This window comes from Meles meles, chromosome 1 (assembly GCF_922984935.1).
Source record: "Meles meles chromosome 1, mMelMel3.1 paternal haplotype, whole genome shotgun sequence".
In the NCBI taxonomy this organism is placed as follows: domain Eukaryota; kingdom Metazoa; phylum Chordata; class Mammalia; order Carnivora; family Mustelidae; genus Meles; species Meles meles.
Window position 1 is genome coordinate 185,519,409 of NC_060066.1, and position 25,676 is coordinate 185,545,084.

The 25,676-nt window shown below is 53.1% G+C and overlaps 1 protein-coding gene across 2 annotated transcripts in view; it reads left to right on the forward strand.

The window, feature by feature from the left end:
- RIMS3 (regulating synaptic membrane exocytosis 3) overlaps positions 1-21,181 on the forward strand; it is a 41,776-nt gene extending 20,595 nt beyond the window's left edge. The window contains exons 3-9 of one of the 2 annotated variants that reach the window (XM_046021417.1): positions 904-1,151; positions 6,696-6,837; positions 9,366-9,478; positions 11,601-11,702; positions 12,058-12,197; positions 13,740-13,843; positions 15,119-21,180. In XM_046021417.1, the coding sequence (XP_045877373.1) occupies positions 935-1,151; positions 6,696-6,837; positions 9,366-9,478; positions 11,601-11,702; positions 12,058-12,197; positions 13,740-13,843; position 15,119 (819 nt within the window). In that variant the 5' untranslated portion in view covers positions 904-934 and the 3' untranslated portion in view covers positions 15,120-21,180. Of the gene's footprint in view, positions 1-903; positions 1,152-6,695; positions 6,838-9,365; positions 9,479-11,600; positions 11,703-12,057; positions 12,198-13,739 lie in introns of both variants that reach the window. The other variant, XM_046021408.1, reaches the window with a different exon arrangement.
- The last annotated feature ends 4,495 nt before the right edge of the window (positions 21,182-25,676 follow it).

Consider the following 25,676-nt stretch of genomic DNA (forward strand, 5'->3'; position numbering starts at 1 on the left):
GTGTAGAAAGAGGTTTGTTGCGGTGTTGTTTAAAAGGCAGGAGAGAGGGGAGGAAGTCAGACCTGACCTAAGAGGTCACTGTATTGCAATAGTTAAGTCAATTATGCTACCACCACACAATGGACTATTATGGTGGTATTAAAACACGTGTGCCGTATATTACAACATTGGGAGATGCTCATGATCAGAGGTTAAATGAAAAATACCAGGATGTAAAATTGTATGTGCAGTGTGAGTTCAGTTTATTTTTAAAATGCATTAAGAAAAACCCTGGGATTCGGGTTAAAACACCTCCAGTGGCTGCCGCTCTGCGGTGTGCTTAAGGGTGACTCGTGCCTGCTCCTTTTATACTTCTCTGTGCTGGCCCCTTTAGCAGGAGGTCCCCTTCCATTGTCTCCCCAGCCTGGGGCCACTGTTGCTCTCCCTGTTCTTATTATTGGCTGTGAAAGTAATCACACCTCCTAAATATTTACTCCATGCCTGACACTGTTCTAGGCGCCTTCACACGCTCTAATTTAATCCTTACAACAACCCTGTGAGGTAAGTGCTTGTATTTCCTGTTTTGCTGAGGTGTTCACTGAAACCCCAAGGTGCTTGGTCACAAGATCACACAGCCAGTGTGTAGAGGCCTTAGGAATTCAAGAGTGGGCCGAATGACTCCGCAGCCTCTGCCTTTACTGCCAAACCAGGTCACTTGCCAGGACCGCCATGTGCTCCTAAGAATGGTACCATTTAATGAGCTGGACCCTGGGTATACTCCGCCTTTATTTATTCATTTAATCCTCATGAGCTCAGAGAGGCCAAGTGACTGACCCAAAGTCACACAGCTAGGAAGAAGTGGGTACAGCATAGTGGCTCGGGGGTCTGATGTGGGACCCCTTTTTCTCCTGCCCTCCCTCACAGGGTTGCCTGAGGCCTCGCCACCCCTCGGACCATGTTTAACGGGGAGCCGGGTCCGGCCTCGGCCGCGGCCTCCAGGAACGTGGTTCGGAGTTCCAGCATCAGTGGTGAGATCTGCGGCTCCCAGCAGGCTGGGGGTGGGGCTGGGATCACCACAGCCAAGAAGCGGCGCAGCAGCCTCGGGGCCAAGATGGTGGCCATCGTGGGCCTGACCCAGTGGAGCAAGAGCACGCTGCAGCTGCCCCAGTCTGGTGAGTGGGCGCAGGACGGGGGGGCTGGGTTGGGGGCACCTTGCAATGACGGGGCACCCAGGGAGGGTCCTCACACCCACAAGTACTTCTATAGCACGTACCATATACAATGTGCTGTTCTGGGTCCCGTCCCTGTACTGCCTCGTGGAATCCCTGCCCACTCCACGAAGCACAGAGAAGGAGCAGGAAGATGCCCCAAACTACACAGCTAGTGAATTCAGAGCCCAGCAGCTGGGCTTCTGGGTTCACGCTCCTAAATTCTACACCCGCTGCCCCCCATGCACAGACTGACACACTCCTCATCCATTCTTTTTTTTTTTTTTTTAAAGATTTTATTTATTTATTTGACAGAGAGAAATCACAACAAGGCAGAGAGGCAGGCAGAGAGAGAGAGAGAGGAAAGCAGGCTCCCCACTGAGCAGAGAGCCCGATGCGGGACTCGATCCCAGGACCCTGAGATCATGACCTGAGCCGAAGGCAGTGGTTTAACCCACTGAGCCACCCAGGCGCCCCTCCTCATCCATTCTTTATGAACCGGCCCTTGTATTCCTGGCCCTGTGCCAAGGGACACACCTTCGCAGACGCACGTCTGCAGGATTCGGTCTCCTCTGTGTTCTCTGAGTCTCCCAAGTGCCAACAGGTGCGCGAATGTAGTTAGTTATGCCTCTGCATTCCAAGTCCCCGGAGAGAAACACACGCCGTGCGTGGTCACATGGGGTGAGCCACCCCTGCTGCCGAGAGAGCGTATCACAGCCATTCATACTGTTTGTGGTCATGATAAAGCCAGTCGTGCGAATCCCACAGGCAGAGCCCTCCGAGTACTAATGCAGAGACCCGGATGCCAGAAGCATAGTGACACATGCGCACACACACAATGGCCCGTGGCCACAGAAGCACGTTGCCCTCCTACACGCACATATCTCGTGAGTCCAAAGTCACACACCCCTTACCAGCTGCATCTGGGAAAATGTATTTTCTCAAACACTTAGTTTTGGAATGCCAGTTCTGCTCAGACCGGTGGGCGACCCACTTTGTCACACACACAGTCATGCTGAACCCCACGTCACAGAGGAGCCAGCCTGCTCCCCCCCAAAGACCTCCTCACTTTGAAGCATCAGCCCAGACACCAGCTGGTTTTGTTTTAAAATCTCTTCCTGCTTGTTTTGTTCAGAGTAACAACTTCCCCAGGAAACCTTCAAATAGGGCAGCTGGATGGGGGTGGTGAGGGGGCGGGGGCCCGGGAGGATCCAGAGAGAATGCTCGTCAAGACTCCCAGTTGGGGCTGAGGGTGGGAGACTTTTCCAGGCCTTAAAATAGATTTTTACAAAGCCCTTTGCAGGAGCACGTGGGATGGTCTTTTCCAGCGATCGAGCTGCGATGCGGTTTCTGGTGCAGGGAAATGCTGGATGGGGAGGGGGCTGGAGGTTATCAATACCCCAGGATGGGCATATCCTCTGTAAGTATGCAATTTAGGCCCAGCACCAGAGAGTCAAGATAGGGATTCAGGAGTTTGGTTGGTAGAGGACCAAGGAGTGGGATTAAGTTTAAGGGATTAAGATTAATTTGAGGAGGTATTGGGGCCCAGGAATGTGGCTTCAGGAGACCTAGCCGTACTGATCTCCAGCTGAATCCACCTGATTCAGCTTCAGAACCAAAGGCTTCTTCATGCCCAAGTGATCTGGACAGACAGTCTTCCAAACCCAGGGCTGGGGCCTGAGTAACTGGGAGACAGTCCAGTGGTCGGCCTGGGGCTGTCCACCTACCCAGACTCCACAGTCAGCAGGTAGGGATTGGAGTAGACACCAAGAAGACCTCAAGTCTCAAAGGAAGATGAATGATGACAGGGCTTCAGGATCACTTGTGTCCATGGTATGCAAGGGTACAGCTGAAGGCCTGGGGCTGGAGCGAGATGAATGGCCCAGATGCACTTTTAACTGAGTCTCTTTGAATCACCCAATCTCTGGTTGTGAGAGTAGGGAGGGCCCCTCGGGATCATCTAGTCCAACATGCTCATTTTATCGATGAGGCATGTGAGCCTGGAGAGGAGAGGCACTTTCCTAGAGAACAACTTCAAGTTGGCCTTTTGAGCCACACCCTGTCATTTGCTAGCTGGGTGACTCAGGCGTGTTATTTCACTTCTCTGAGTCTGCTTCCTTGACTGTGGAATAAGGACAATGACACTTGCCTTGCAGAGTTGTCCAGGAAATTGCATGAGATAGGATAAGCAAAGGTACTCAGCCTCATGCCTGGCACATAGTAGATACTTGGTAAATTGTCAGTGTTATTATTGGCCAGGATCACACAGTAGGACCAAATAAGAAGTGACTTCTCTAGCCCCCACAGCTCTGCCCCTTGCTTGTAGCATGCTCCTCTCCCCAGCCTTGAGATTGCCAGTGTCTCAGCTTGGAGCCCCATCCTGAGTAGGAGAGTCTGTCCCCATGGTGATGTATGGGCTGACTCACCATGGGTACTGGGCTGGGAAACTCTGTTCTGGAAAAAGATCCTAGCAGGGTGTTCCTGCTATCCCCAGATGGGATGGCTCGGTTCCTTGCTAGGATCCCTGCAGGGCCGGGCTGTGTGGAGTCGGGACACAATCTTCTGAGCTCTAGGTCTGCCCCTCTAGGGGCTTCCCTCCTTCTGGTCTTCTGTCTATACTGTCTCTGCTACGGCCCCACCCATCTCCTCCTCTTTGTTTCAAAGCCTCAGTCCTGGTTCCCGCCCTGTGATACTTAGCCTGGACTATTACCTCAGCTAGTTCCCCTGCTTCACACCTGCCCTTTCCAGTTTATTCCTCACATTTAACTCAGAAAATCACTCTGAAACTTTAGAGTTTAGTCCTGGCTCTGTAACTACCCTTGGGACCTTGAGAAACTCACATTCCCACTGGGTCTCAATTTCCTCTTCTGTTAAAATGGAACCATAAAGACCGTCTCCCGGTTTCTTTCTAGATCTAACATTCTCTGAATTGTGGGAAAAATGATGAGGGTAGGGTCAGAGCTCTGGTATCCCAGAACATCGGTGGGTTCTGACCGGGCCTTAGGCTGGACCATTCCAGCCTTTGATCAAAAGGAGAGCTTCTTTTCAGTACCAGGGACAGCAGCCCTTCCCACCTGGACTTTGGGCTCTGGTGGGGGAGAGGGCTCAGGACTGGTCCAGAGATGCCATGGAGAGAGCTGCTGAAGGCTCTGCTTCTCCCTTTTATGTGGTGGGACAGATGGGATGGTTCCTGGAGTCTTTCAGTCTCCAGGCACCACAGAATTATTGTAAGCAACTTGGCCCAGTTTTCTAGAGAGAGAGAGAGAGCCCACATAAAGTTACTCCCAGATCGACAGAGTTCAGACCAGACAAGCATGAAACCAGTAGATGAATTTTCTCTGAGGCTGCAAGAACTTTCTGCCCACCCAGGAGATGTGGAACTTAACCTCTGCTGAATCACCTCTCAAACCTATATGGACTTGATGGAGAGGAGTGAAAAGGAGGCCGTCAGTAGACCAGGGGAGTGTGGGCCTGCGGTCTGGCCCCAGCCCTGTGAGCATGTGGCCCTGAGGCTCCCCATCTATGAAATGGCAATCGGGGGCTAGCAAGGTGTCTCTAATACTTCAGGATTCTGTGACACCCCTACCCAGGGGCTCGCAGTAGGTTGAGGTAAATTTTCTCCCAAGTGGATCTAGAAGAGGAAGGTTGGGGCCATGGGTGGAAGGGCTCTGGCTTCAGCTCAGGGTGTGTGTTTTTGGGGGGATATGGAGAAGGGTAAAGTGCAGCTCCCACAGACCCATCCTAATTGGTTAGAGGGGATATGGCAGTTAGGAACCATGGACAGAGCGACCCCCCTATACCCACCATCATTGCCCAGTCCTCTGTGTGTTGGGTTACACAACATTTGTGAGTTTGTATCTCTGTGTGTGACCGACTGGAGGGGTTCAATCAGGTGTTACGGTGTGAGGGTCACGTGTGTGTGGCAGAGTATGATTAAGACCTTGTAGGACTGTTAGTGATCGTGTGCCCATTGTATGAGTGTATGTGACCTGGTGTGGGAGATCACTGTACTCATACATGTGATTGTTAGCACTCATGTGTATCTGCTTATGCCCACGTGAAAGAAATATGTGTCGGCTCAAGTGATCGTGTGTGTGTGTATGTGTGAGAGAGAGAGAGAGAGAGAGGGAGACAGACTGACGGACATAGCAGTGTTCTCACTGACTTGTGGACAGTAGCTATTCCAATATCGCAGCAGCTGGGCTGGTTTCCAAGAAGACATTCCTCCTCACCACTGGCCCAGACTTACTACCAGTCCCCCCATCCCATCCACGGGGGATCTTGGCCCTCTTAGCCTCCCCCCACCCCGCAGTGGGACTTCCTGAAATATAAGTGGGATGAAGGAGGAAAACTAAAGTCTTCCTTTTCTCAGGCTGGCATTTTGAACAACCCCTCCCCAACCCACCATTGGGTGTGGCCCAGAGAGGGGCTGGCCAGCATAATCAGCTCCCCCCTCCCCACAGCTTTTGGAGGCTGTGTTGCCAGGCTCCACTCCCGGCCTCCCCAGCCCTGTTGGCAGTTCCACTCTTAATTTGCCCAGGTGTCTAACCAGTGGCTCCTTTGGCACAATCCTTATGTGATGCCACTTTCCTCCCTATCAAGCTCTTCAGGCAGTGAAGCTTCAGCAGGGCAGGCCCTACAAACCTTCAGTTCAACTGGTCTAATGCTCCCCCCACCCCAGGAGGAGAGGGTGTCTAGGGGGACCTTGCTGCAATGCTGAGGAGGTTGCCATGGAAACCCAGACAGGATGGTGGGCTGCTGGGAGAGGCAAAGTGCCCCATGTTCCCTGCAAGTCTCAAGGTGGGAGCTGGGGTGAGGGTAGAGGTCCCTCCAAATAAGAGGTACAGAGACATGGAGTGAGCTCTCACCACATGGCTTCTAGGGTTCTTTTGCAGACCTCTTTCTCAAAGCCAAGGTCAATTCAGGTCAACCTAGTGGTCCCTCTCAGTCTCATTTCCCTAATGGCCTCTGCACCCCTCCACACACATACCCCTCCACGTTCAGACCCACCTTGAGAATGCAGGTTGGTTTGAGTGTGGCCAGGCTTCCCGTGGGGTTTTTGGTTTTTTGTTTTAATTGGGTCTATGAAGGTATCACAGAGGTGGAGGGTGAGGTCCGGGTGTGATAGGGTTCATGAGGGTACCTGGAAGAGCGAAAGCAAACCTGGAAATGCCAGAGAAAGCAACCTTTCCAGAAGAGAAAGGCACACTTACCCGTGTGGGGCAAGGGCTGGAATTGAGTTGGGAAGGTGGCCTTCAGGGAGCCTGGCAGGGATGAGGGTGAGCGCTGCAGGGCTGGGCTCCACCTGGCGACTCCCCGCCCCACAGCCCCATCATCCTGACTCTGCCTCCAGTCATCCTTCTGGTCTTTGCGCCTGTCACTGTGCAGACTAGCTCAGCAGCGCCCCTGCCTCCAGCCAGAACCCAAGAAGTGACCTGGGCAACATTCCCACAGAAGCCTCATCAGTGATCTGACCTTGTTCCCTTTCTATGTTTTGGGGGGTCCCAGAAGGGGCTACCAAGAAGCTGCGCAGCACCATCCGACGGAGCACAGAGACGGGCATCGCTGTGGAGATGCGGAGTCGGGTCACACGCCAGGGCAGCCGGGAGTCCACGGATGGGAGCACCAACAGCAACAGCTCCGAGGGCACGTGCGTGCAGCCCATGCCCACTGTGGTCCCCCCCTTCCTGCATGGTCCTCTAGTCTCAGAGCTGGAGGCAGGGTGGGATGGGAAAATCTTCTGGCTGGTTTTTGGGTCCAGATGTGTGGGTTCCTCTGCGTCCCCGCCTTCCGTGGACATTCGCTGCCTGCGCCCCGGTCTTCATCTTGCTCTGGGCTGCATTTCCCCATCCAAATACCCCAGCACCCCTGGGACGGTGCATCCCGTCTGTGTGTTTCATGCTGCCCACCCCCCAGCACCTACACTGCCCTGCTCCAGAGGAAAGTATGAACCCCAAATCCTTCTCGATCTGAAACCACTGTTGCAGCTCAGGTATGAATGGAGTTCTCATGAGTGGTCTTGCATGGAGCTTAGAGAAGGAGGTTGGAGTGGATCAGTGCTTTTCAGACCGTGGTTGGTGACTCAGGCGGAAGTAAAATCAGTTTAGTGGGTGAAAACTGGCATTAGGGAAAGGAATAGAAATTTCAAACATATCCTGTGGTGTGAGGATGAATTACCTTGTGAACTTTTGTTTTGGTTTTTTAATATAGGGTTGCACAGAGGCTTATGATGTTAAATGGGTTTTTTCCATCGGATGGGGGTTGCAGTCAAAAATTCAGAAGTCACTGGGTTAGCTATTCCCTCAGTCCCTCCCAAATCTGTGAAGAAGCTGGTTATATGAATAAGATTTTCTGGTTCGGCCTCATCAAGGCCCATGGATTGTAGGGCCCTGAGGCTCTGTTATTTAGGATTCTGTGATCTCGTGTCTCATGATTGTGCCCACTCCCATGAATGCAAGTGGCATTTACTGCATCCCACCGTATGCAAGGTGTCACTGGCCACTTCAGATGGCTGCTTCTCACTCTGAGATCTACTGGCCACCATCAGACCAAAACCAGTATATCATTTAACAATGAGGGATGTCGCACTGATCTCCATGTTCCGTGTGGAGAGACTGAGGCATGGGAGGAGGGTGAGGTATCCTACCCAAGGTCACAGCTGTACAGTGGTGGCGGAGTCAGGATTTGAATTAAGGCCACTTGACTCTTCAACCTTTGTTCACAACCTTTACGTTCTCTAGACCAAGCTCCTAAAATTCTGTGACCTTGAGAGTCCATGACCTTATTTAACCTCCTCAGATCCTGTTTTCCTCAGAGTGCGGTCTGGGACCATTGCTGATGGCCAGTCAGTAATAGTGAGTGGGCCTCGAAGCCCCTTCCCACAGAGTGGAGGCTGGCCTAGCTGGAGAAACCCAAGGCCCTCTTTGACAAGCGTATGCAACCTTTCTCCCTGTCTGTCGGTGACCAAGGAGGACTCAAGACCAAACTTTCCAACTGGGGAGTCATTCTGGGACAGTCTGATCTCCCAGACCAGACACCCCAGCCATCCCAGGAGGTCTCAGAACTTTGGTCCATTGTAGCCACTGAGCACACCTGGGCCTGTCCTCCCCTATCGGTCCTTTCTCTACTGGCCACCCCCAGAACATGTGGCCTTGAACGCATCAGGAGGGGCCCCTTCCCTCGATGTTCCCAGCAACAACATCATAATGGCCATTTTACTGTTTTCTGCTTGTCTGGAACCTTCCCCGCACCAGCTGCCCCAGTCCCCGCCGTAGCTCTGCGAGGTGGGCTTCGTCTCTGTTTTGCAGTCAAAGCAAGTCTCCTACTTCTCAGAGCCTCTGTGTTCTCATCTGTCAAACAGGCATAGCTCCCGCCGCACAGAATGGCGGGAACGAACACGACCCATGCCGAGCGTTTAGTGGGCCCTGGGCGCCCGGCCAGCTTTGAATCACCGTCAGTGTTGCTTGCTACTATTTCCAGGCCCCCACAACCAGGGACCACCCACCACCGCTCGCCTTTTCTCTCAACCCTATAATTGTGTTATTTTGGTCTCGGTTGCTGTTTTGGGCACCACCTCACGTTATTGATTTGGATTTCAAACATACGGTCAACTAAACCTCAGTTCTTGGAACTTGCCCCAGGCGTTGAAATTTCTGGCCTGTGTTTCCGGTTCTTGGCATTCATATCCCCTGGGGAGGACACAGGCATCCAGCAAGCCCTACCTTCTAAGGGTCACCTTAGAAAACCCTGGTGCTTGAGGATTAGATAACATTATTATGTTATGTGTATTATTTCTTTTTTTTAAAGATTTAATTTATTTATTTGACAGACAGAGATCACAAGTAGGCAGAGAGGCAGGCAGAGAGAGAGAGAGGAGGAAGTAGGATCCCTGCTGAGCAGAGAGCCCGATGTGGGGCTCGATCCCAGGACCCTGGGATCATGACCTGAGCCGAAGGCAGAGGCTTAACCCACTGAGCCACCCAGGCGCCCCTATGTTTATTATTTCTCAAGGGACATCAGAGCATTTTTCTCTAATGGGCAGAGATGAAGAGTTCTGTTTGTCCCTAGCTAAAGCAGGGAACTCGTGCTATGGAGAGGGGAAACTGAGGCACAGAGGGGCGTGGCCACTGCATCTCACCATCCAGGCCACCTCATGTACCCCTCTGCATCTTCCTCCAGGTTCATTTTCCCCACCACCCGGCTTGGGGCTGAAAGCCAGTTCAGTGATTTCCTGGATGGGCTGGGACCAGCGCAGATTGTGGGGCGACAGACATTGGCGACGCCACCAATGGGTGAGTCCTCCTGAGGGCCGAGTGAGTGGAGTGATGGCGGCCATGGCGCGGAAGGGGTGGGCTCTGTGGGGGCCGCCGTGTGACACAGTGCTAGTTGAGGAGAGGAGCCCTCACTCTGGATTTTGCACCAGTGAAAAGGAGTTGGCCAGGCCCTCCACGGTCCCTCCCTCTACTGAGAAGACAGGGGTTCCAGCTCGGCTCTGCTGGCTGCCCCGCAGTGGTTTATAGCACGTTCCTGCCCTCACTAAGCATGCACGCATGCGTGCGCGCACACACACACAGTCTCCCACGGCCAGCCCCATGGCCGGCTCCATGTAAGGTGGTGAACTAGAGTTGTCAGAGCATTGATGTTCCCCAAGTCTGTGCTACCCCTGACGCTCCATGTGACCTTGGGCAAGTCACTCCCCTTCTTTGAGCCTCGGTTTCCCATCTGTAAAATGGGACTAAGAATCCCTGCCCTAGTTCTGCAACCTAACAACAATTCGTCGAGTTCCTATTCGATGCTTTGAATGAAGTGTTTCATTTACTCCTGAAAACTGTGTCCTTTTGGACTTGTTGCTTCTAACTGCCTGGCACCTAAAAGCCTTTTAAATAATTTTCTCAGCCCCCTCCCCTGCCACTGGGACCTGTTACCCAGAGTCTCTACTTGGTCCTCTTAGCTGCACTTCTGGCCCCCTCCCTCCTCCTTCCCTCTCTCCTTCTTGCCTTCCTCTCCCCCTCTGTCTTAGATACTGGCCATGTTGGCTTTAGGGAGCTCCTCCCAGGAACTCGTTCCCCTAGAGATGCCCCCTTGCCTTTCCGCATTCCCCATCAGTCCAACCTGAGCCTCCGGACTCAGTCCTCATTGGAACAGTGTTCGACCTTTGACCTCACAGCACGTGAGGAGGCTGGGCTCAGGCAGCGCGTTGCTGTGAGCCATGCAGTGGAGCTGGGTTTCTGTCCCAGGCCAGTTCTCATCCCACGGCACTGCTCCCTTGTCCTCAGATGTGCTTTCCTTGTCCTCAGATGAGCCTTTGTCCACGGGAACCCTCAGAGGGTGAGCACCAGCTCTCCTCTGGCTCTAGGGTAGGATTTGGCTAATTCCCAGCCCTTGCTCACAGTCTACTTTTCCCAGCCCTAGGCCCAGCCAGGGTCTGGGAGGCAATGAGAGGAGCCACCCACCGCCATGAGGCTTTTGTGCCTTCCCAGCCTGGAACACTTGCGTGTGATGCCTCCTGGTGTCTAGAAGTGGGAAGGACAGGCTTGCCTTTGCTTGTCTCCTCTCGCTAGGAATGTTACAGTGAGACCTCCCCCTTCCCTCAAGCACGGGGAGGTCAGAAATAGCTAGAAGGGAGGGTGAAGACATCCAGGATGTTTCCTGAAAGTAATAAATCCCCATCCTCCCAAGTATGCAAATATAAACAATTTTTGCATGATAGCTCGGAGTATCTAAAATGGGTGGCTGAACCCAAAGTCTGGCCAATTCTAATTTCTCTGCATCAGGCTTATGATTCTGCATTCCTTTGAAGGATGCTCCAAGTGACTAATGCATCATTTCAAATTCTGCTAACGATGTTGAACAAAGCTGAGAGTTCTAGAAATAACTTGACATGACTTCATACAGAACTTGCCTCAGCAAGGTAATCGTTTGTGGGAGCACAGTGAGGACTTCCCAGTTCTCTGTTCCCAGGAAATCTGGGCTTCCCTGCATCCTTTGGCCAGAGTGTGAACAGGCCCGCATTCCCAGGCAGTGCCTCCTGTCCTGCACAGGCTCCTATCTCAGCATCTCTTCAAACTGATAGTCTGTAAATATTTGGGGAGTGGCCGAGGGCCGCTATTCTGCTGAGTAAGAGAGGAGTCCCCCAGTTAACCAGACTTAAACCTGGGAGTTTGGCAGTCATCCGCTGCTACCCAAGGATGCCCCCTGAGGGTCATGCCCCTGCCCTTGCCCCAGGGTACCTATCAAAGGATTTCTCAGCTGCTTTCAAGTGGCCTCTGGAGAGCAATTCTGGCGCAAGCAATGTTTGCATGTTGTGCCCTTTCCAGCAGCATAGCGCCCTCTGCAGACTGCCCTCGGCACAGCAGCTGGCTGGCCTGTCCATGGCTCTGCCTCTGCCTGGACTGTCCCTCTTCTCCCTTGCAGGGGACGTGCACATTGCCATCATGGACCGGAGTGGCCAGCTGGAGGTGGAAGTGATTGAGGCTCGGGGCCTGACCCCCAAACCAGGCTCCAAATCCCTCCCAGGTGAGGCTGAGCAGCAGGGAGAGGGGTTTCAGATATGGGGGTCCTGCCAGGCAGAGGTATGCAACTGAGCTCTGAGTCTAGCACGTCCTCGACTGCCCCTTGGCCTAGATCAGTATTCTTGACCCTGGAGTCATGGCTTACCTGGAAGGCCAGCAGACAGAGTTGCGGGGGTGGGGGGCGGGCAGCGGGGAGGATGGATGAGTCAGTGTTTTGAGTCTGTCTTTTCTACTGCTGTCCACTCAGCTCGTCCCACACAGCTCGCTCACCTCCAGGAGCTGCTGGATGTTAGGGGATGGAGCAGACCATAGCAGTCTCTCCTGGACCCCTCCCAAGCTTGCTTTCTCCCATCCCTCAGCCACCTATATCAAGGTTTATCTGCTTGAAAACGGGGCCTGCTTGGCCAAAAAGAAGACAAAGGTGGCCAAGAAGACCTGTGATCCCCTGTACCAGCAGGCTCTGCTCTTCGATGAGGGGCCCCAGGGCAAGGTGCTGCAGGTGAGTTCTACGGGGGTTCCTGGGACAGGGCGACTCCCCAGGACTGCAAGTTATAATTTAAAATCTCTTTTGTGTTGGATGTGTCCTGGGTCAGGCACCGAACTAGGTGCATCAATGCGCATGACCTGTTTGTTTTCACAGCCCAGTGAGGGGTCTTTGTCCCTTGTTGATTCGAAGGGAAACCAGAGTTCAGGGGGACAAGTCTGCTACTCCTCCGTCCCACCCCCAGGGTACTCAGTGGGTAGGTAGAAGCCGCATTTGACCACCACCTTCTCTTTCTGCCTGGTGCTTATTGCGTATTAGCTCCATGCCAGGCTCTGGGCAAAGGGCTTTTTAATCCTGACCTCCTTGCGTCCTCTACATGATGCTGCGATGTAGGTATGATTCTCCCCATCTTGCCGTCTCAGGGGTAGTGACTCGCTTGAGGTTTCACCGAGTGACGTGCAAAGCCAAGGAGACCCTGGCCAAGGTGATGCCACCCCAACTCTGAGAGAGGGCGGTGGCTTTCGTGATGGTCCGGAGAGGGAGGGATCATCACGCCCATTCACAGATGAAGCAGCTGAGGGGCTTAGCCAGAGGCTAAGTGGGGTCTGGTGTCTGGGTTCAGTCCTGGATTTAAGGTTCGGCTCCATCACGGTCTGTGGACGATATACTATGAAGTGTAAATGAGAGACGCACGTGGAGGGCCTCACCAAGTACCTGGCCTGCAGACAGTTGCTCTCTGGGTTTTAGCTGGTTGTAGTGGCTGGTGGCCTCACCTGAGGACACGTGGGGGACAGAGGGGAGGACTGAGCTGGGGCTCTCTGGGCTGTGTGACTGCTCATCAGGGGCTGTTCCTCTGGGCTGGGGTCCTTGTGTGGCAAGGGCCCTTGGGGTCCCAAATGACCAGGACTGCAGAACCCTAGGGTTCTGTGGGGGCAGGGAGGATCCTGGGTGTCTGTTTTTCTGTATATGTATATTGTGATTCCATTTTGAGAAAAGGATCCACCAACAGAAATACAAGTTTGAAAATCACCGAGCCCATCTCTTCCCCTCTTCCAGTTTTCTGGATGGGAACACTGAGGTCCAGTGAGAGCCAGGGGTCTCCCCCAGCTCCGCTGTGAGCCAGCAGCAGACTAGGAACTATGACTCAGGTCCCGGACTCTCAGTCTCCTCCTAAATGGGGAAGGCTGTCATCTGAGATTCCTGGGTTTGGAAGTCAAACCCAGGTTCCAATCCCAGCTCTGCCACCTATTACTGTATATCTTGGGGTTAGTTAATTAACCTCTCTGAGTGGTCATTTCCTCTTTGTTGAAATGATGATACACAGCACCTTTACCTAGATGGCTGGAACAGTTGAGATAATGGAGAAAAGTCCGTATGTTGGAGCCTGGCACGCCTTAAGTGCTCAGTAAGCTGTTGCCCCCAAATCAGTCTTAGTTCTGGCTCTCTCTGCCTCATCTGTGTCCTGGTGAGACTTGTAGGTTCCCGGGCCCACTACTGAGCCCTGGAGTCAGGGAGTTGGCTCAGCGCCCCTGTCTCCTGCCCCTCCCACCCCGGCAGGTGATCGTCTGGGGAGACTACGGCCGCATGGACCACAAATGCTTCATGGGCATGGCCCAGATCATGCTGGACGAGCTGGACCTGACCGCTGCGGTCACCGGCTGGTACAAACTCTTCCCCACGTCCTCAGTGGCAGACTCTACGCTTGGATCCCTCACCAGGCGCCTGTCCCAGTCCTCCCTGGAGAGTGCCACCAGCCCCTCGTGCTCCTAAGGACCTCCGAAGAGGCCGGGATCTAGTGTGGGAAGGGGTGCCTCATGGCACTCCCCTCCCCTGTACATAGTCTTTGTGTCTTTCTGGACCCTTGCCCTGCTGCATGCCTTTTGGCTACTGGGCCCGTCCCAGCTGGCAGTGGAGACCGTAGTGTGTGTGTGTGTGCGTGTGTTTGTGTGTGTGTCTGTGTTTGTGTGCGACCATGTTTTATCCGTTTACCTGTTTGGGTACAGTCAGTCCTGGTGACTACGTGAGCTAAATCCACATCTCTCTGTGTCTTGTTGAAAAGAAACCCAAAGGAGTGTTGTGTGGGTGTGGATCCCTGAGTCCAGGGGCAGAAGTGGGGGATGTGGCCGCCGATCCCCCCTGCCTGGTCCTGTGCCCAGGGTGGAGTCCACGTGTCCCTGTCGGGGCTGCCTCTTGGTGGTCCCTGCTTTGTTCTCTGCCTTGTTCTGCGTCCCACCTGTGCTTCTCTCAGCACCGCGGCTCTTTTTTGAGGAATGTAGTACCCACTGCAGCTGGCCACACTGAGGCCCCTCGGGGACCCTCCTCCCTGCCCAGCGCTCTGGCAGCTCCTCCCACCGAATGCACCTGCAGCCTGGAGCATGCTTACCTAGGGTCTTGGCTGGGGGCCGGGCCAGCAGACCGTGCCTGGGAAGCTGCGGGCTTGGAGAGCGCCTCCTCGCTTCGGCAGCACACGGCTAGGAAGACTTAGTTCCCAGGGAGGCTGGCCAGGCCCCTTAGAGGGAAGTGCCAGCACCTCCCTTTAGCATCGTTCTCCACCTCCTGCCTTCCTCTGAACCTCCTTGCTTCCAACATGCCAAAGGAGCTCTCCCAGTGGATCCCAGGAGGTGTGGACTTGGAGGGTCTTGACACCCCGGAGGCTGGCCTCAGGGGGAAGGTTCTCTGCCAAAGCAGATGGTTCCTGGAGGTTCCTGTGTGTTCTCCAGGCCACCGGGGGGGGGGGGGGGGTGGCCTTGCCCCCCTCGGGGTGCATCCTGGTGGGACCTGGCTTGTGGAGGAAGCGCTGGGGGTGGGACTGTTTCTGGGATGAGGAGGGCTGGGGCTCCCCTTGTCTGTGCCACTGTTGAGACTCCTGTCTGACCTTTGGGGATTAGCTGCATGAGGCTGACCATTTGGGTCTCTCTTTGTTTGCTCATTTCCAGACCAGGGTCCCTGTCTGGGAGCTCAGACTCACCTGGGCTCCAGCTTCGCAGCCTCACGGACAGCCTGGCTCGGGACTCAGCTAGCCTGCCACAGTCACCAGCTCTGTACAAGCAATACTTTCCCCTCTTGGCCTCCCCACCTCCTTGCACCCTGCAGCTGCCCTCTGGAGAGTGGCCCGGCCTGCTCTCCGCACCTCACCTGCCTCTGCTTTCTTTCTGCTCTTGTCTGGTTGGAGCCTCCCAAAGTCCCTCAAACCCTGACTTCACAGGACTGCTGGGCCCTGTGTGAGGGAGGCTACCAGGGCCTGGACCCATGAGATGTCTGCTGGGAATGCCCAGATCTGTCCTCTCCTTCCTCAGGTCTGGGGCAAAAGGCGAGACGTTGCCCAGGGGGTACACATGGCTGCCCTTGGGTCCGTGTCTGGTGGGGAGGAAAGAGGTGGCAGGAGGGCATCAGGGTATGGAGAAGACTGTCCCTCTGCCTCTTCCCCAGACGTCAGCCTCAAGCGCTGCATCACTCTGACCCACATGCCCAAGGTGGAGGGGAGCTACCCAGCTGAGCAGTGGGGCGGTCTCAGACCCGAGTGCTTGGACTCCATTCATAACCAAAGCCGGACAGATGGGCCTAGAGGCGTATTCTGAGTGGAGAGGGAGGAGGTTCTCAGGAGATAAAGGCATCTCCACCCAAAGGGCCTCCTTTCCTGGTAGCGACCCACATCAGGTCGAAGCCAGAGCCTGGTAACCTCCCTCCCAGGAAAACCCCATTGGTCCTGCCCACAGATGGAAAGTGGGTAAGGGCAGTAAGAAATGAACCAAATGGGCTCCCGGCTTCCGCCAGAACCTCCATTCTTGTCTTATCACAGATGAGGACTGTTGTGGGCGTAGGGAGAGGGAGGAGGCAGCTGGGTCGACTTTTCTCTTTAGGCAGAAATTCTCTCCGGTTGTCGGGATTGGGTAATGCGCGCATATCTCATGTTTCTAAAAATAAGGCAAAGGGCTCTGTACTCTTTGACCCTAGGGTGGGGAGAGAGAGGAAACTCGCTCACAAAAGGGTATTTTCTGTCCTGTCTGTGAGGTATTCACCTCTCCAGAACAGTCACCCTCAGGATGGCGTGAACATAGTCTACACTTCTGGAATGGTGGGATTAGTAAAGACTCCTAGGATCGCGTAGACACCTGCTGATGCAGCCCTGAGTGGTGCTACCGAGAACGTGCAGCCACCCCCCACCCCCAGCACGGAATGGGGGCTATCAGGGAGGGAGATCACTCTCCTTCTTTGAGGGGTCCAGGAAGACAGAGAAGGTAGACGGCTTCCAGCGAAAAGCCACCTCTGGGTGGCTGTAGGCCACGGTCCCCTCACCTTGGGGGGCAAGTTAGCACACAGAAGGTCCCGCCGGAGCTGAGGCCTGACCTGTTGATAACTTGCGCTGACCTGGCTGCAGTCCCTAGCTGCCGGACCTTCCCAGGAGCTGGGCTGCTCCTATCCCACCTCTCCTAGGAGAAGTAATTACCCCCAGGTTGACCTTAGGGAATTACCCTCTTTAAACCTCTGCACCAGTCAGTTACGAATCCCCACCTGGATCCCCCCGATGATGGTGAGGTCATGTGAGGCTGACACACGTGTGACTGTGAATGGCTGTGTTTCAGGGTCTGTTCCTCAACCTCCTCCATACAGGGGCTTGTCTGAGAAGCCGTTTGGGAGCTAGCCTGTCCCGGGAGAGGCGGGGGCACGGTGTGCCGGCCTGGCCTTCCCTGGAGCGGAGAGCATCTTTGAAGAGGGGATGGTGGGGGAAGGAGGGAACATGATCCTCCCCAGAGTGCTCCCTCACCTGGGAACCCTGCTTGGCCAGGCACAGCTGGTCCTGGCTCTGCAGGCCCGCTTCCCCCAGGTGAGACCCAGAGCTGAGGACAGGACGGGGCTCTTTGCCATGCCCTGTCCTCTGCCCGGGTAGGTTCGTGGCGGATGCGGCGGAGATGGGGGCGGCCCTGCAGCAGTGTTGGGCTTGTGGGCAGGAACCGTGAGGGATGATTCAGAGCATCTGTCTTCACGTTTCTGCTGCTCAGCGCGTCCCACTTCCCTCACAGACTCCTTCCCTATGGGGATGTCTGAGGGCTTTGCTATGAATCAGCCTCTGGTAAATGGGGCCAAGTCTAGGTTGGACAAGAGGGATTTGATCCTTCAGGGAAAAACCAGCTCCGAAACTCCTCCCTATCCCATATCTTCCACCTCCCCGTTTTCCCCCCAAAAGAAGCCGAGCCTCCCTGGGAGGCTCTCCCCCGAATGCCAGCATTCCAGGGGGACGGGGTGAGGCAGAGCCCAGGGGCTCCAGAAAGAGGGGCACCCGGGGAGCTCCTCGCTCATGAGATCACTGGTTCTCCCGGGGCATGACCCCCACCAGGGCAAGCATGCCTGAGCTCTTTACTGCCAGCCTAGAGGAGAGCGGCCCCCTCCCCCCTTAGAGACAATAGAGACCCCCAAGGGTATGTCTCTGGAAATGAAATGTAGCACAATCTTTGACTGTGGGACCAGGAACCCTGACGTACCACCAGGGTTCTCAAGCCACATCCTGCTGCCCGGGAGGCTCCCCGATGCCTCCAATTCCCTTTCCTCCTCGGCCCGGAAAGCAGCAGAGCTTCACGAAGGCCGTTCTTCTGTTTCTCTGATTGCTTCCTGCACTGTGCAAACTCTGTGCAAGAAATGGCTGCCTTTGCTTGATGAAGTCGACGAGGCGCCCCTCCCTGGCCGGAGGGAGAGGGCGCCCCATCCAGGCCCGGGTGGGCCCGCGGCATTTCTGCGGGGCTGGCGGGCATCTGCCAGGAGATGGAAAAGAAGAGGCCTGCCTCCCTCGCCGGCTCCTCCCTTCGTGCTCCTCTCCTCCCGGGCGTTTTCTTCTCCCCGATCCTGACACGGAAAGAGGCTCGGGAACATGCTGCTTCCCGTCCTGGATTCTCTTTCATCGCAGGAAGAGGGAGGAGACGGGCGTGTGGACTCTTCCTTCCCCTGCCTCCCTCCTCCAGTCTGCTTTTCACTCAGGTCAGAAGAGGATGGGGCAAAACCAAACACTCCTGACCGAAGGCAGGGGAGCCCCGCCCAGTCGGGAGGCCTGGTGGCGCCTGGCGGGGCCTGGTCTGGCTGGGAACGGCTGATTTTGAGAGTGCCTGAGCATCTCAGAGCAATGTCGGTGATGCCAAAGAGAGCAACTTGGTCTGCCCGGGCGCCAGCTCTGCTGGTGAGGTCGCACAGATGCTGCCTCGGCCGTTGGCATGCCTGACGGTGGGACCTTGTTCTCTGACAAAGGGCTTAATCTTTCCATGTAGCAAAGCAACTCCTTCTTCCCCCTCAACCCCGAGCTCGGGCTTTTGTGGGCCCAGCCTGGCTGTGCCTGTGAGGAAAACCACACCAGTAAGAGAAACTGAAATCTGTCAGGGGCCTAGACTAACTTGGGGCGAGGGCTTGTTGAGAAAAGTGCGTTACCGCTCTGGACGAACCTTCTAGGACTCTAGTTGGAAACTTAGCCAGTAAGGCCCAGGGGCCAGAGTTCACACCGATGTCAGGAAGGGTCTCTGGGACTGGGTTCCAGAGAGTTTGGCTAAAGAAATGGGCCCTGGGAATCCAGGGGCCACAGAGCATCTGTCCCCCGCCCCGCCCGCCCCCGGATCGATGGCCTGGACAGTTGGTTACAGGGCATCAAACAAAGGCTGTTCTATATAGTTTTGTCCCAAATTGTGACCTTGTACAAGACTCCTCACTTGTCTGGGCCTCAGCTTCCTCATCTGCAAAGTCAGCATTTGCTAGTGGTTCCATGGTTCCCTCCAGGCTTTAAAGTCTGATCTGGAGCCGAGGAGGGTTTCCAGCCTGGTACACTTGGTCCAAGGGCTGGTTTCATCCGGCCCCTGGTACCCCGACCGGGTGTAGGTCCTCATCCGTCCGTGCCCAGATGCTGCCTCTGACAGGAACTCGGAATCCTAACAGACTCTGCTTCCACGTCTTTGTGGTTTGCTCTCCCTCCTTTCTTCTTGTGTAACGACTGGAAATACTTAAGGGTTGTCTACAATGGACACTTTTCTAGGGGCTGGTGGGATGTGACCACCTCAGCCGCAGCCTGCGTAGGTCAGTACCCCCACCAGCAGGTGAGACTGGGCCCATCCTCCTCTCTGCTTCTAGAATGACATCCGTGGGAGAGTCGAACACCTGAGAATGTTAAAGGCAATGCTCTCTGATGGGAGGAGAGAGGGCACTCATTCTCCATCAAAGTATTTTGCTTCTCGAAACCACTCCTCTCTCCGGAATCTCTCAGCAGACCTCACCTCAGGCAGAGTGGCTGCCTCCTTAGGAAAAGTTGACCTGATTATTCTATCCACTCCTTTAGTATGTAAACTCACAGGAGGCAGGAACCCCTTTTTTAGAATTTCCAAATGCATCCTGCAAAGAAAGAGATAGCTGATAGGGACTGACAAGCACACTGTTAAGATAAGAAGCAATTAGCCTTTTATATCTGCGCTCTCTACATTTTCTATGTGCAGCATCTTTCCAAACTTGCTGTGGCTCCTAGGTGGCAGGTGGACGGCTGGGGAGGACTGCCGGCTGTTTCCGACAACATTCTTGCCAATTCCCTCGAGGAGAAAATTCTTCACATGGCTTCTGCATGTACAATATTTGGGCAGCAAAAAAAAAAAAAAAAAAGATTAAAGTCAGTTTGAAAATGGTTTCTTGTGTTGCTTTCTGAAGATGGTTCTTAATTCTAAAGAGAGAGAAAACAGGGTTCTGGGCAACTAAAACCAGGAAGAGGAGGAGGACGCCAAGGCACAAAGGCAGGAAAGGGCAGGACATCTGAGGAAAAGGCCCCAGAAAGGTCTGACCAGGGCCTCCGGGTCCTGCGTGGGGATTCTGTTGTCACACTGATGTTCACGGGCCGTGGAATCTGATGGGGCCAGGTGGCTTCCCAGCTGTCCCACAGTTCCTGCTTACAGGTCCTCCAAGCCTTCTGTTCCCACAGACTCCACAAGGGATGCCCAGTGTCAACCAGAAGGGAAGGTAAGATGGAGCTAAGGCCACCGCTTTTGACCCCTCATGTGTTTCTTCCCGAGAGCTCAGGTCCAGGAGCTCTCAGCCAGTCTTGTCTACACCAGCCACAGCTGATACAAGCAGTAAACACGCAGTTGACCTCCGGGTGCTGTGAACTCCGGCAGTCCTCGACCCCGGGGGCACCCCTTCCTCTCCCTGTCTCAGGGAGGGACAGAAAGGTGTGTTAACATTTAATCACTTCTGGGCAGTGCCCTTGTCCTAGGTCTGGGTCTGCAGAGACAGAAGATACATAAAGGAAGTGTCCCAATGTCACATGCTTGCCAAGGGAAGACTGGCAGCCTCTTCCCCAAGGGTCCTCCAGTACTTGGGCTCTGGCTCTTAGCTTTTCAGTGCCAGGGGCACCCTCTCTTGAGAGAAGCTTATGAAACCAGGCTCACTCTGTGAGCTCTAATGTTTCCCAGGTTTCTGTCTTTTACTTTTCCATTTCTGCTCTCTGGATTATCTGGGTGGGGCCAGTCGAATCACTTGGGTCTTTAAAAGAGGAAAACTTTTCCTGGCTCTTGTCAAAGCGAGGTATGATTGCAGAAGAATGGCCAGACAGATGCAGAGTGAGAGCAGTTAAAGACTAAATATATGGAGGGTAAATCATACCATGTTCATGGATTGAAAGACACAATATTGTGAAGATGTCAATTCTCCCCACATTTATTGCTAGAGTCATTCATTGCACATTTGGTAAAAATTCCAACAGGCTTTCTGGAGAAATTGACATGCTGATGCTAAAATTTATTGGAAATGCAAAGGACCTTGCATAGCTAAAGCAATTCTGAAAAAGAAGAGCCAAGTTGGAAGAGTTATGTTACCTGTGACTGTAAGACTTACTATGAAGTAACAATGGTATTGGCATAAGGACGGACCCATAGACCAGTGTACAAAAACACACTTAGGCACGGCCAACTGACTTTTGACAAAGGTGCCCGAGTGATTAAAAAAAATCTTTTCGGGGCACCTGGGTAGCTCAGTGGGTTAAAGCCTCTGCCTTCTGCTCAGGTCATGATCTCAGGGTCCTGGGATCGAGCCCCACATCGGGCTCTCTGCTCGGCGGGAAGCCTGCTTCCTCCTCTCTCTCTGTCTGCCTCTCTGCCTACTTGTGATCTCTGTCTGTCAAATAAATAAATAAAATCTTAAAAAAAATCTTTTCAACAAATGGTGCTTTGACAATGGATATTTGTATGGAAAAATACAAACCTTGACCCTTACTTCTCATTATACACATTATACACAAAACTAACTCGAAGTGGGTCATAGAACTAAATATAAAAGTTAAAATTATAAAACTCCTAGAAGAAAATGTAGGGAAAAAAGTCTTCACAACTTTATGGTAAGCAGTGGTTTCTTAGAACAGAAAAAGCACTAACCTTGAAATAAAAAGATAAATTGGACTTCATCCAAACTGAAACCTCTTGGAAAGATATCATTAAGGGGTCAGTGGGTGGCTTAGTGGGTTGGGCCTCTGCCTTCGGCTCAGGTCATGATCTCAGGGTCCGGGGATGGAGACCCGCTTCAGGCTCTCTGCTCTGCAGGGAGCCTGCCTCCCCCCCACCTCCCATCTGCCTTTCTGCCTACTAGTGATCTTTCTCTCTGTCAAATAAATAAATAAAATCTTAAAAAAAAAAAAAGATACCATTAAGACTCCTAATAAGATGACAACTTGGTAAGAGAACCAGAGGAAAATGAGCAAAAGGTTGGAACAGATGCATCACAAAAGAAGATACACAGATTGCCAACTGGCATATGAAAAGACATTCACTCAATCACCATAATTCATCAGGGAGCTTAACACCCAGTAGAACAGCTCAGATTAAAGACTGACAGAGTCAAGTGCTGGCAGGGTTGGGAGCAGCATCTTGGCTGGAAATGCAAAATGGTACAACCAGTCTGGGAAATGGTTTGGCAATTTCTTCTAAATTTCTTATATGCTCACCATGTGACCCAGCAATTCCACTTCTAGGTGTTTATCAGGAAAAATGACAACATATGGCCATCGAAAGACAAAAATGTTCATGGCAGCTTTGTTCATAATACCCTAAACTTCAAAACAATACAAATATCTAACTTATCTCCCAGGGGCCCATCCGAATATAGAAACCATACAGTCAAGTGAACAAGGAAAATTAAATTTTAAAAATTATCTCAGCAGTTGGAGTAACCCTAGAGAGCTCTACAGAGTATATTCTAAGGCAGAAGGAGAGTATCCAAGGAGGAAACAAATTGGAAGGGGCCCTCTCCCTCAAGCTGGTATTCAAACCTTGTTGAAAAATGTGTCATGTGTGGCCCTTGGTCTCCAGGTCAGTAGCAAACATCCCTCTGGGGCACTGGCGGCAGAGACTAGCAGCGACTGTGCCCTGGGAGAGTCCGAGTTGGGAACCTACTGGCAGACAGAGTGGTGAAGGCCTGGGGTGCATGGACCCGTGTCTGGAGAACCACCAGTTACACAGGGGACTCTGGGTCCTGCTCACCAGCAGGGCGTGTGAGGCTGGAGGTTTGCAGGGTCCATGATGGGAGGGTGTAGCAAGGTGAGCACTGGGCTAGACCGGAGGCTGTGGGCTTACAGGCATTGTGTGCTCTGGATGCAGAGCTGGGGCAATGCAGTGGATGTCCCCATGCATTCCTATCTGCAGCAGTCTCAGAGAATGAGCGAACAGAAGCGACGGGGGGCCAGGAAAGGCGTCTTCCTCCTGCGGTGTCCCTCCAGCGCCATCTACTGACACAGTTCGGTATCGCTCTCGCTGCCAAGGAGAATTGCTTCAAGGGGCTAGCCCGCTATTCCAGAGCAGGTAATGACGGGCTCATTTGGAGTTGTGAGGCAGCAGACTGAAAACGGCCATTCCTCGCAACGAATGCAATGGAAAAACAATTTGGTATATTAATATAATGGGATCCCACTCAGCACTAAATCGAACGAACTACTGATACAAAACAACATGGATGGGTGGCGGAAACAACATCCTGAAAGGAAGAAACCAGACACGGAAGGGTAAATGCTGTTATGTGAAATTCTAACCCACACAAGAAGAGCCTATAAGGACAAAAAGGCAATCGGCGTTTCCTGAGGATTTGGGGTGGGTGGTATTGACTGCAAAAGATCACAGAGAAATTCGGGGTGATAATGAAGCGCTCTACATCTGGACGTGGCCGTGGCTACGTGGGCATATATATATAGCAATGCTACTTTGCAAATTCCAGGGTAAGAGCCATGTGAGAAGACCACAGCTTCCCTCCTCCGGCAAGAGGTGCATTCTCAGGGTGGGAAGGCCTTTGTGGTCAGAAAGGGTTATTCTGGGTGTTGCCGGGATGCAGATGAGAAGGTGCCCCTGGAAGGAAGTTACCCAGGAAACTCCAGCCATGGTCTCTCTGAGGGCAGGCGCCCGCATTCTTCCCCAGCTCGGCCATCACCAGTCCTGCATCTTCATAGATCCAGGTAGCGTAAGAGGATAATTACAAAGGGGGGGGGTGCCCTTCAAGACTGGCCAACCAACAAGACAGGGATAAGGGACACAGGAAGAGCCAGCTGCCCAAGGAAAAAGGAACTTACTAAAGATCCCCAGTAGCTTCTGAAAGTGTGAGGCTTTATGGTCTAGAACAGTAACTACTGAAATTGGTCATACTAACTAATAATTAGAAGAACAGATTGTAAAGGGGTTGCAGAAGATGTCCAACGTGCAGCCCCTTTATAAATAAATTCGCTAGTGTTGGCTGGTGCTGGTGGTCAAGCAGAGAGTCTACAGCCTTGGGTAATAGGTGTGTGTACTCGACTCAAAACTCCAGAAACCGATAAAGAACCACCACTGAGATCCAGGAAAATTTGTAAAATATAGGCTGGTTATAAAAGGCCAAAATTATCTTGTAGGATTTTTTAAAAAATTCATTTGAGAGAGAGAGGGAAAGAGAGAGAGAGAGAGAGGCAGAGAGAGCACAAGCAGGGGAGAGGGAGAGGCAGACCCCCGCTGAGCAGGGATCCTGATGCAGGGCTCCATTCCAGGACCTGGAGATCATGACCTGAGCCAAAAGCAGATGCTTAACCATCTGAGCCACTCAGGCGCCCCTATCTTGCAGGTGTGATAAAACTATTTTACTTCCTAGGTCTTGGGCATAGAATGGCCCAGAGGGAGCTGCTGAACTCACCTTAAGGACATATTTAATGAAAAATTTCTTTTCCCAACAAGAACACTTGCATGTGAATAATGGAAGATTCGACCCTTTAACTCAGTGCTCCCAGTGCTGAGCACCTGTCCCCAAGAACTCTCCCATAGAGTCACAGGTGGGCAGGGAGCCAGATGTTTGGTTTGGAAGTGTCCCTTGTGGTGGAGAGTCAGAGCGTCTAGGTGTGCGGCTGTCCCCGGGGAAATGGAAGAAACGCTCTGCACAACACAGTGTGGCAGTGAGAGGTGACACACACATGGAGGCTCATCTTGAAAAGAGAGAGCTGGGTGAAAGTCCACAGAATGGAGTCTAGTGCATAAGCACGTAGGAAAATTAAAAATACGGCTCACAAAATAACACCACAGATTTTGTGAGAATGCATACACATACATGTCAAAATATTTTGAGTAGTGTTTTCCTCAGGAGAGGAGAAGTGAAAAATGAAAGTGGAGAAATAGAACAAAAGAGAGGCCTCGCTCAGGCCAATGATAAAAGCATGATTAGCTCAGTCCTCTGATCCTGATGTTAAAAAAAAAAAAAAGAAGCCTCCTCATTCCAGGGGAGATGCGTTCTATGGCCCCGTAGACCTCAGCTGATCAACGTGATACAGAAAGGAACTGAGAGGTCAGAACCAAGTTTTTCAGAAGGTTTTTATAAGGGCTGGAAAACAGAACATCTCAGAACGTTCCATTGATACCACATCAGGCCAAAGCCACCTCGTACTCCCTCCTGATCTCTGCGCAGGGTTATGGTGCCCTGGGCCTGCCGGTGCACACAGCGTGTGTCCGTGTGTTTCGGTGTACCTGACTTACATGTTGAGATGGACAAGATCATCGGGATTCAGGAATCTGCCCCAACCTTTACTCCTTGTGGAATATGATTATGTACAATAATAAGATCCCCATTTATCTATGATGTAGGGAGTGGAAACGGAGGCACGTGCTATTCTCAGGCAGCAAGATAACCAGGACACGGGGGTAGCTGAGCTCCTCCCCCATCTTGGGAAAGAGACCCTTAACCGGAGGGAGGTGGCCGTCCTGGTTGTAGGCTTGCTGGTCACCACCCAGAGTCCCCCATGTCTACTGGGTCACCAGGATGCTGGGTACCGCTTTCCCAGGAGTTCTGGGCTGGGTGAGGGGCCCCACTGGGAGGGACATGAGGTCTCCACAATGATGTGTGGGAATCTTCAAGCCCGGTGAGGGCTGGTTAGGGTAGATGTCCTAGCAGGAGCGGTGGGGGGCTATCTGGGCCCAAGGCCGGTGCAGGTGGGAGAAGAAGCAGGATGAGGAGGAGGGGCTGGGGTAGTAAAGGGAGAGGTGTGGGAGAAGA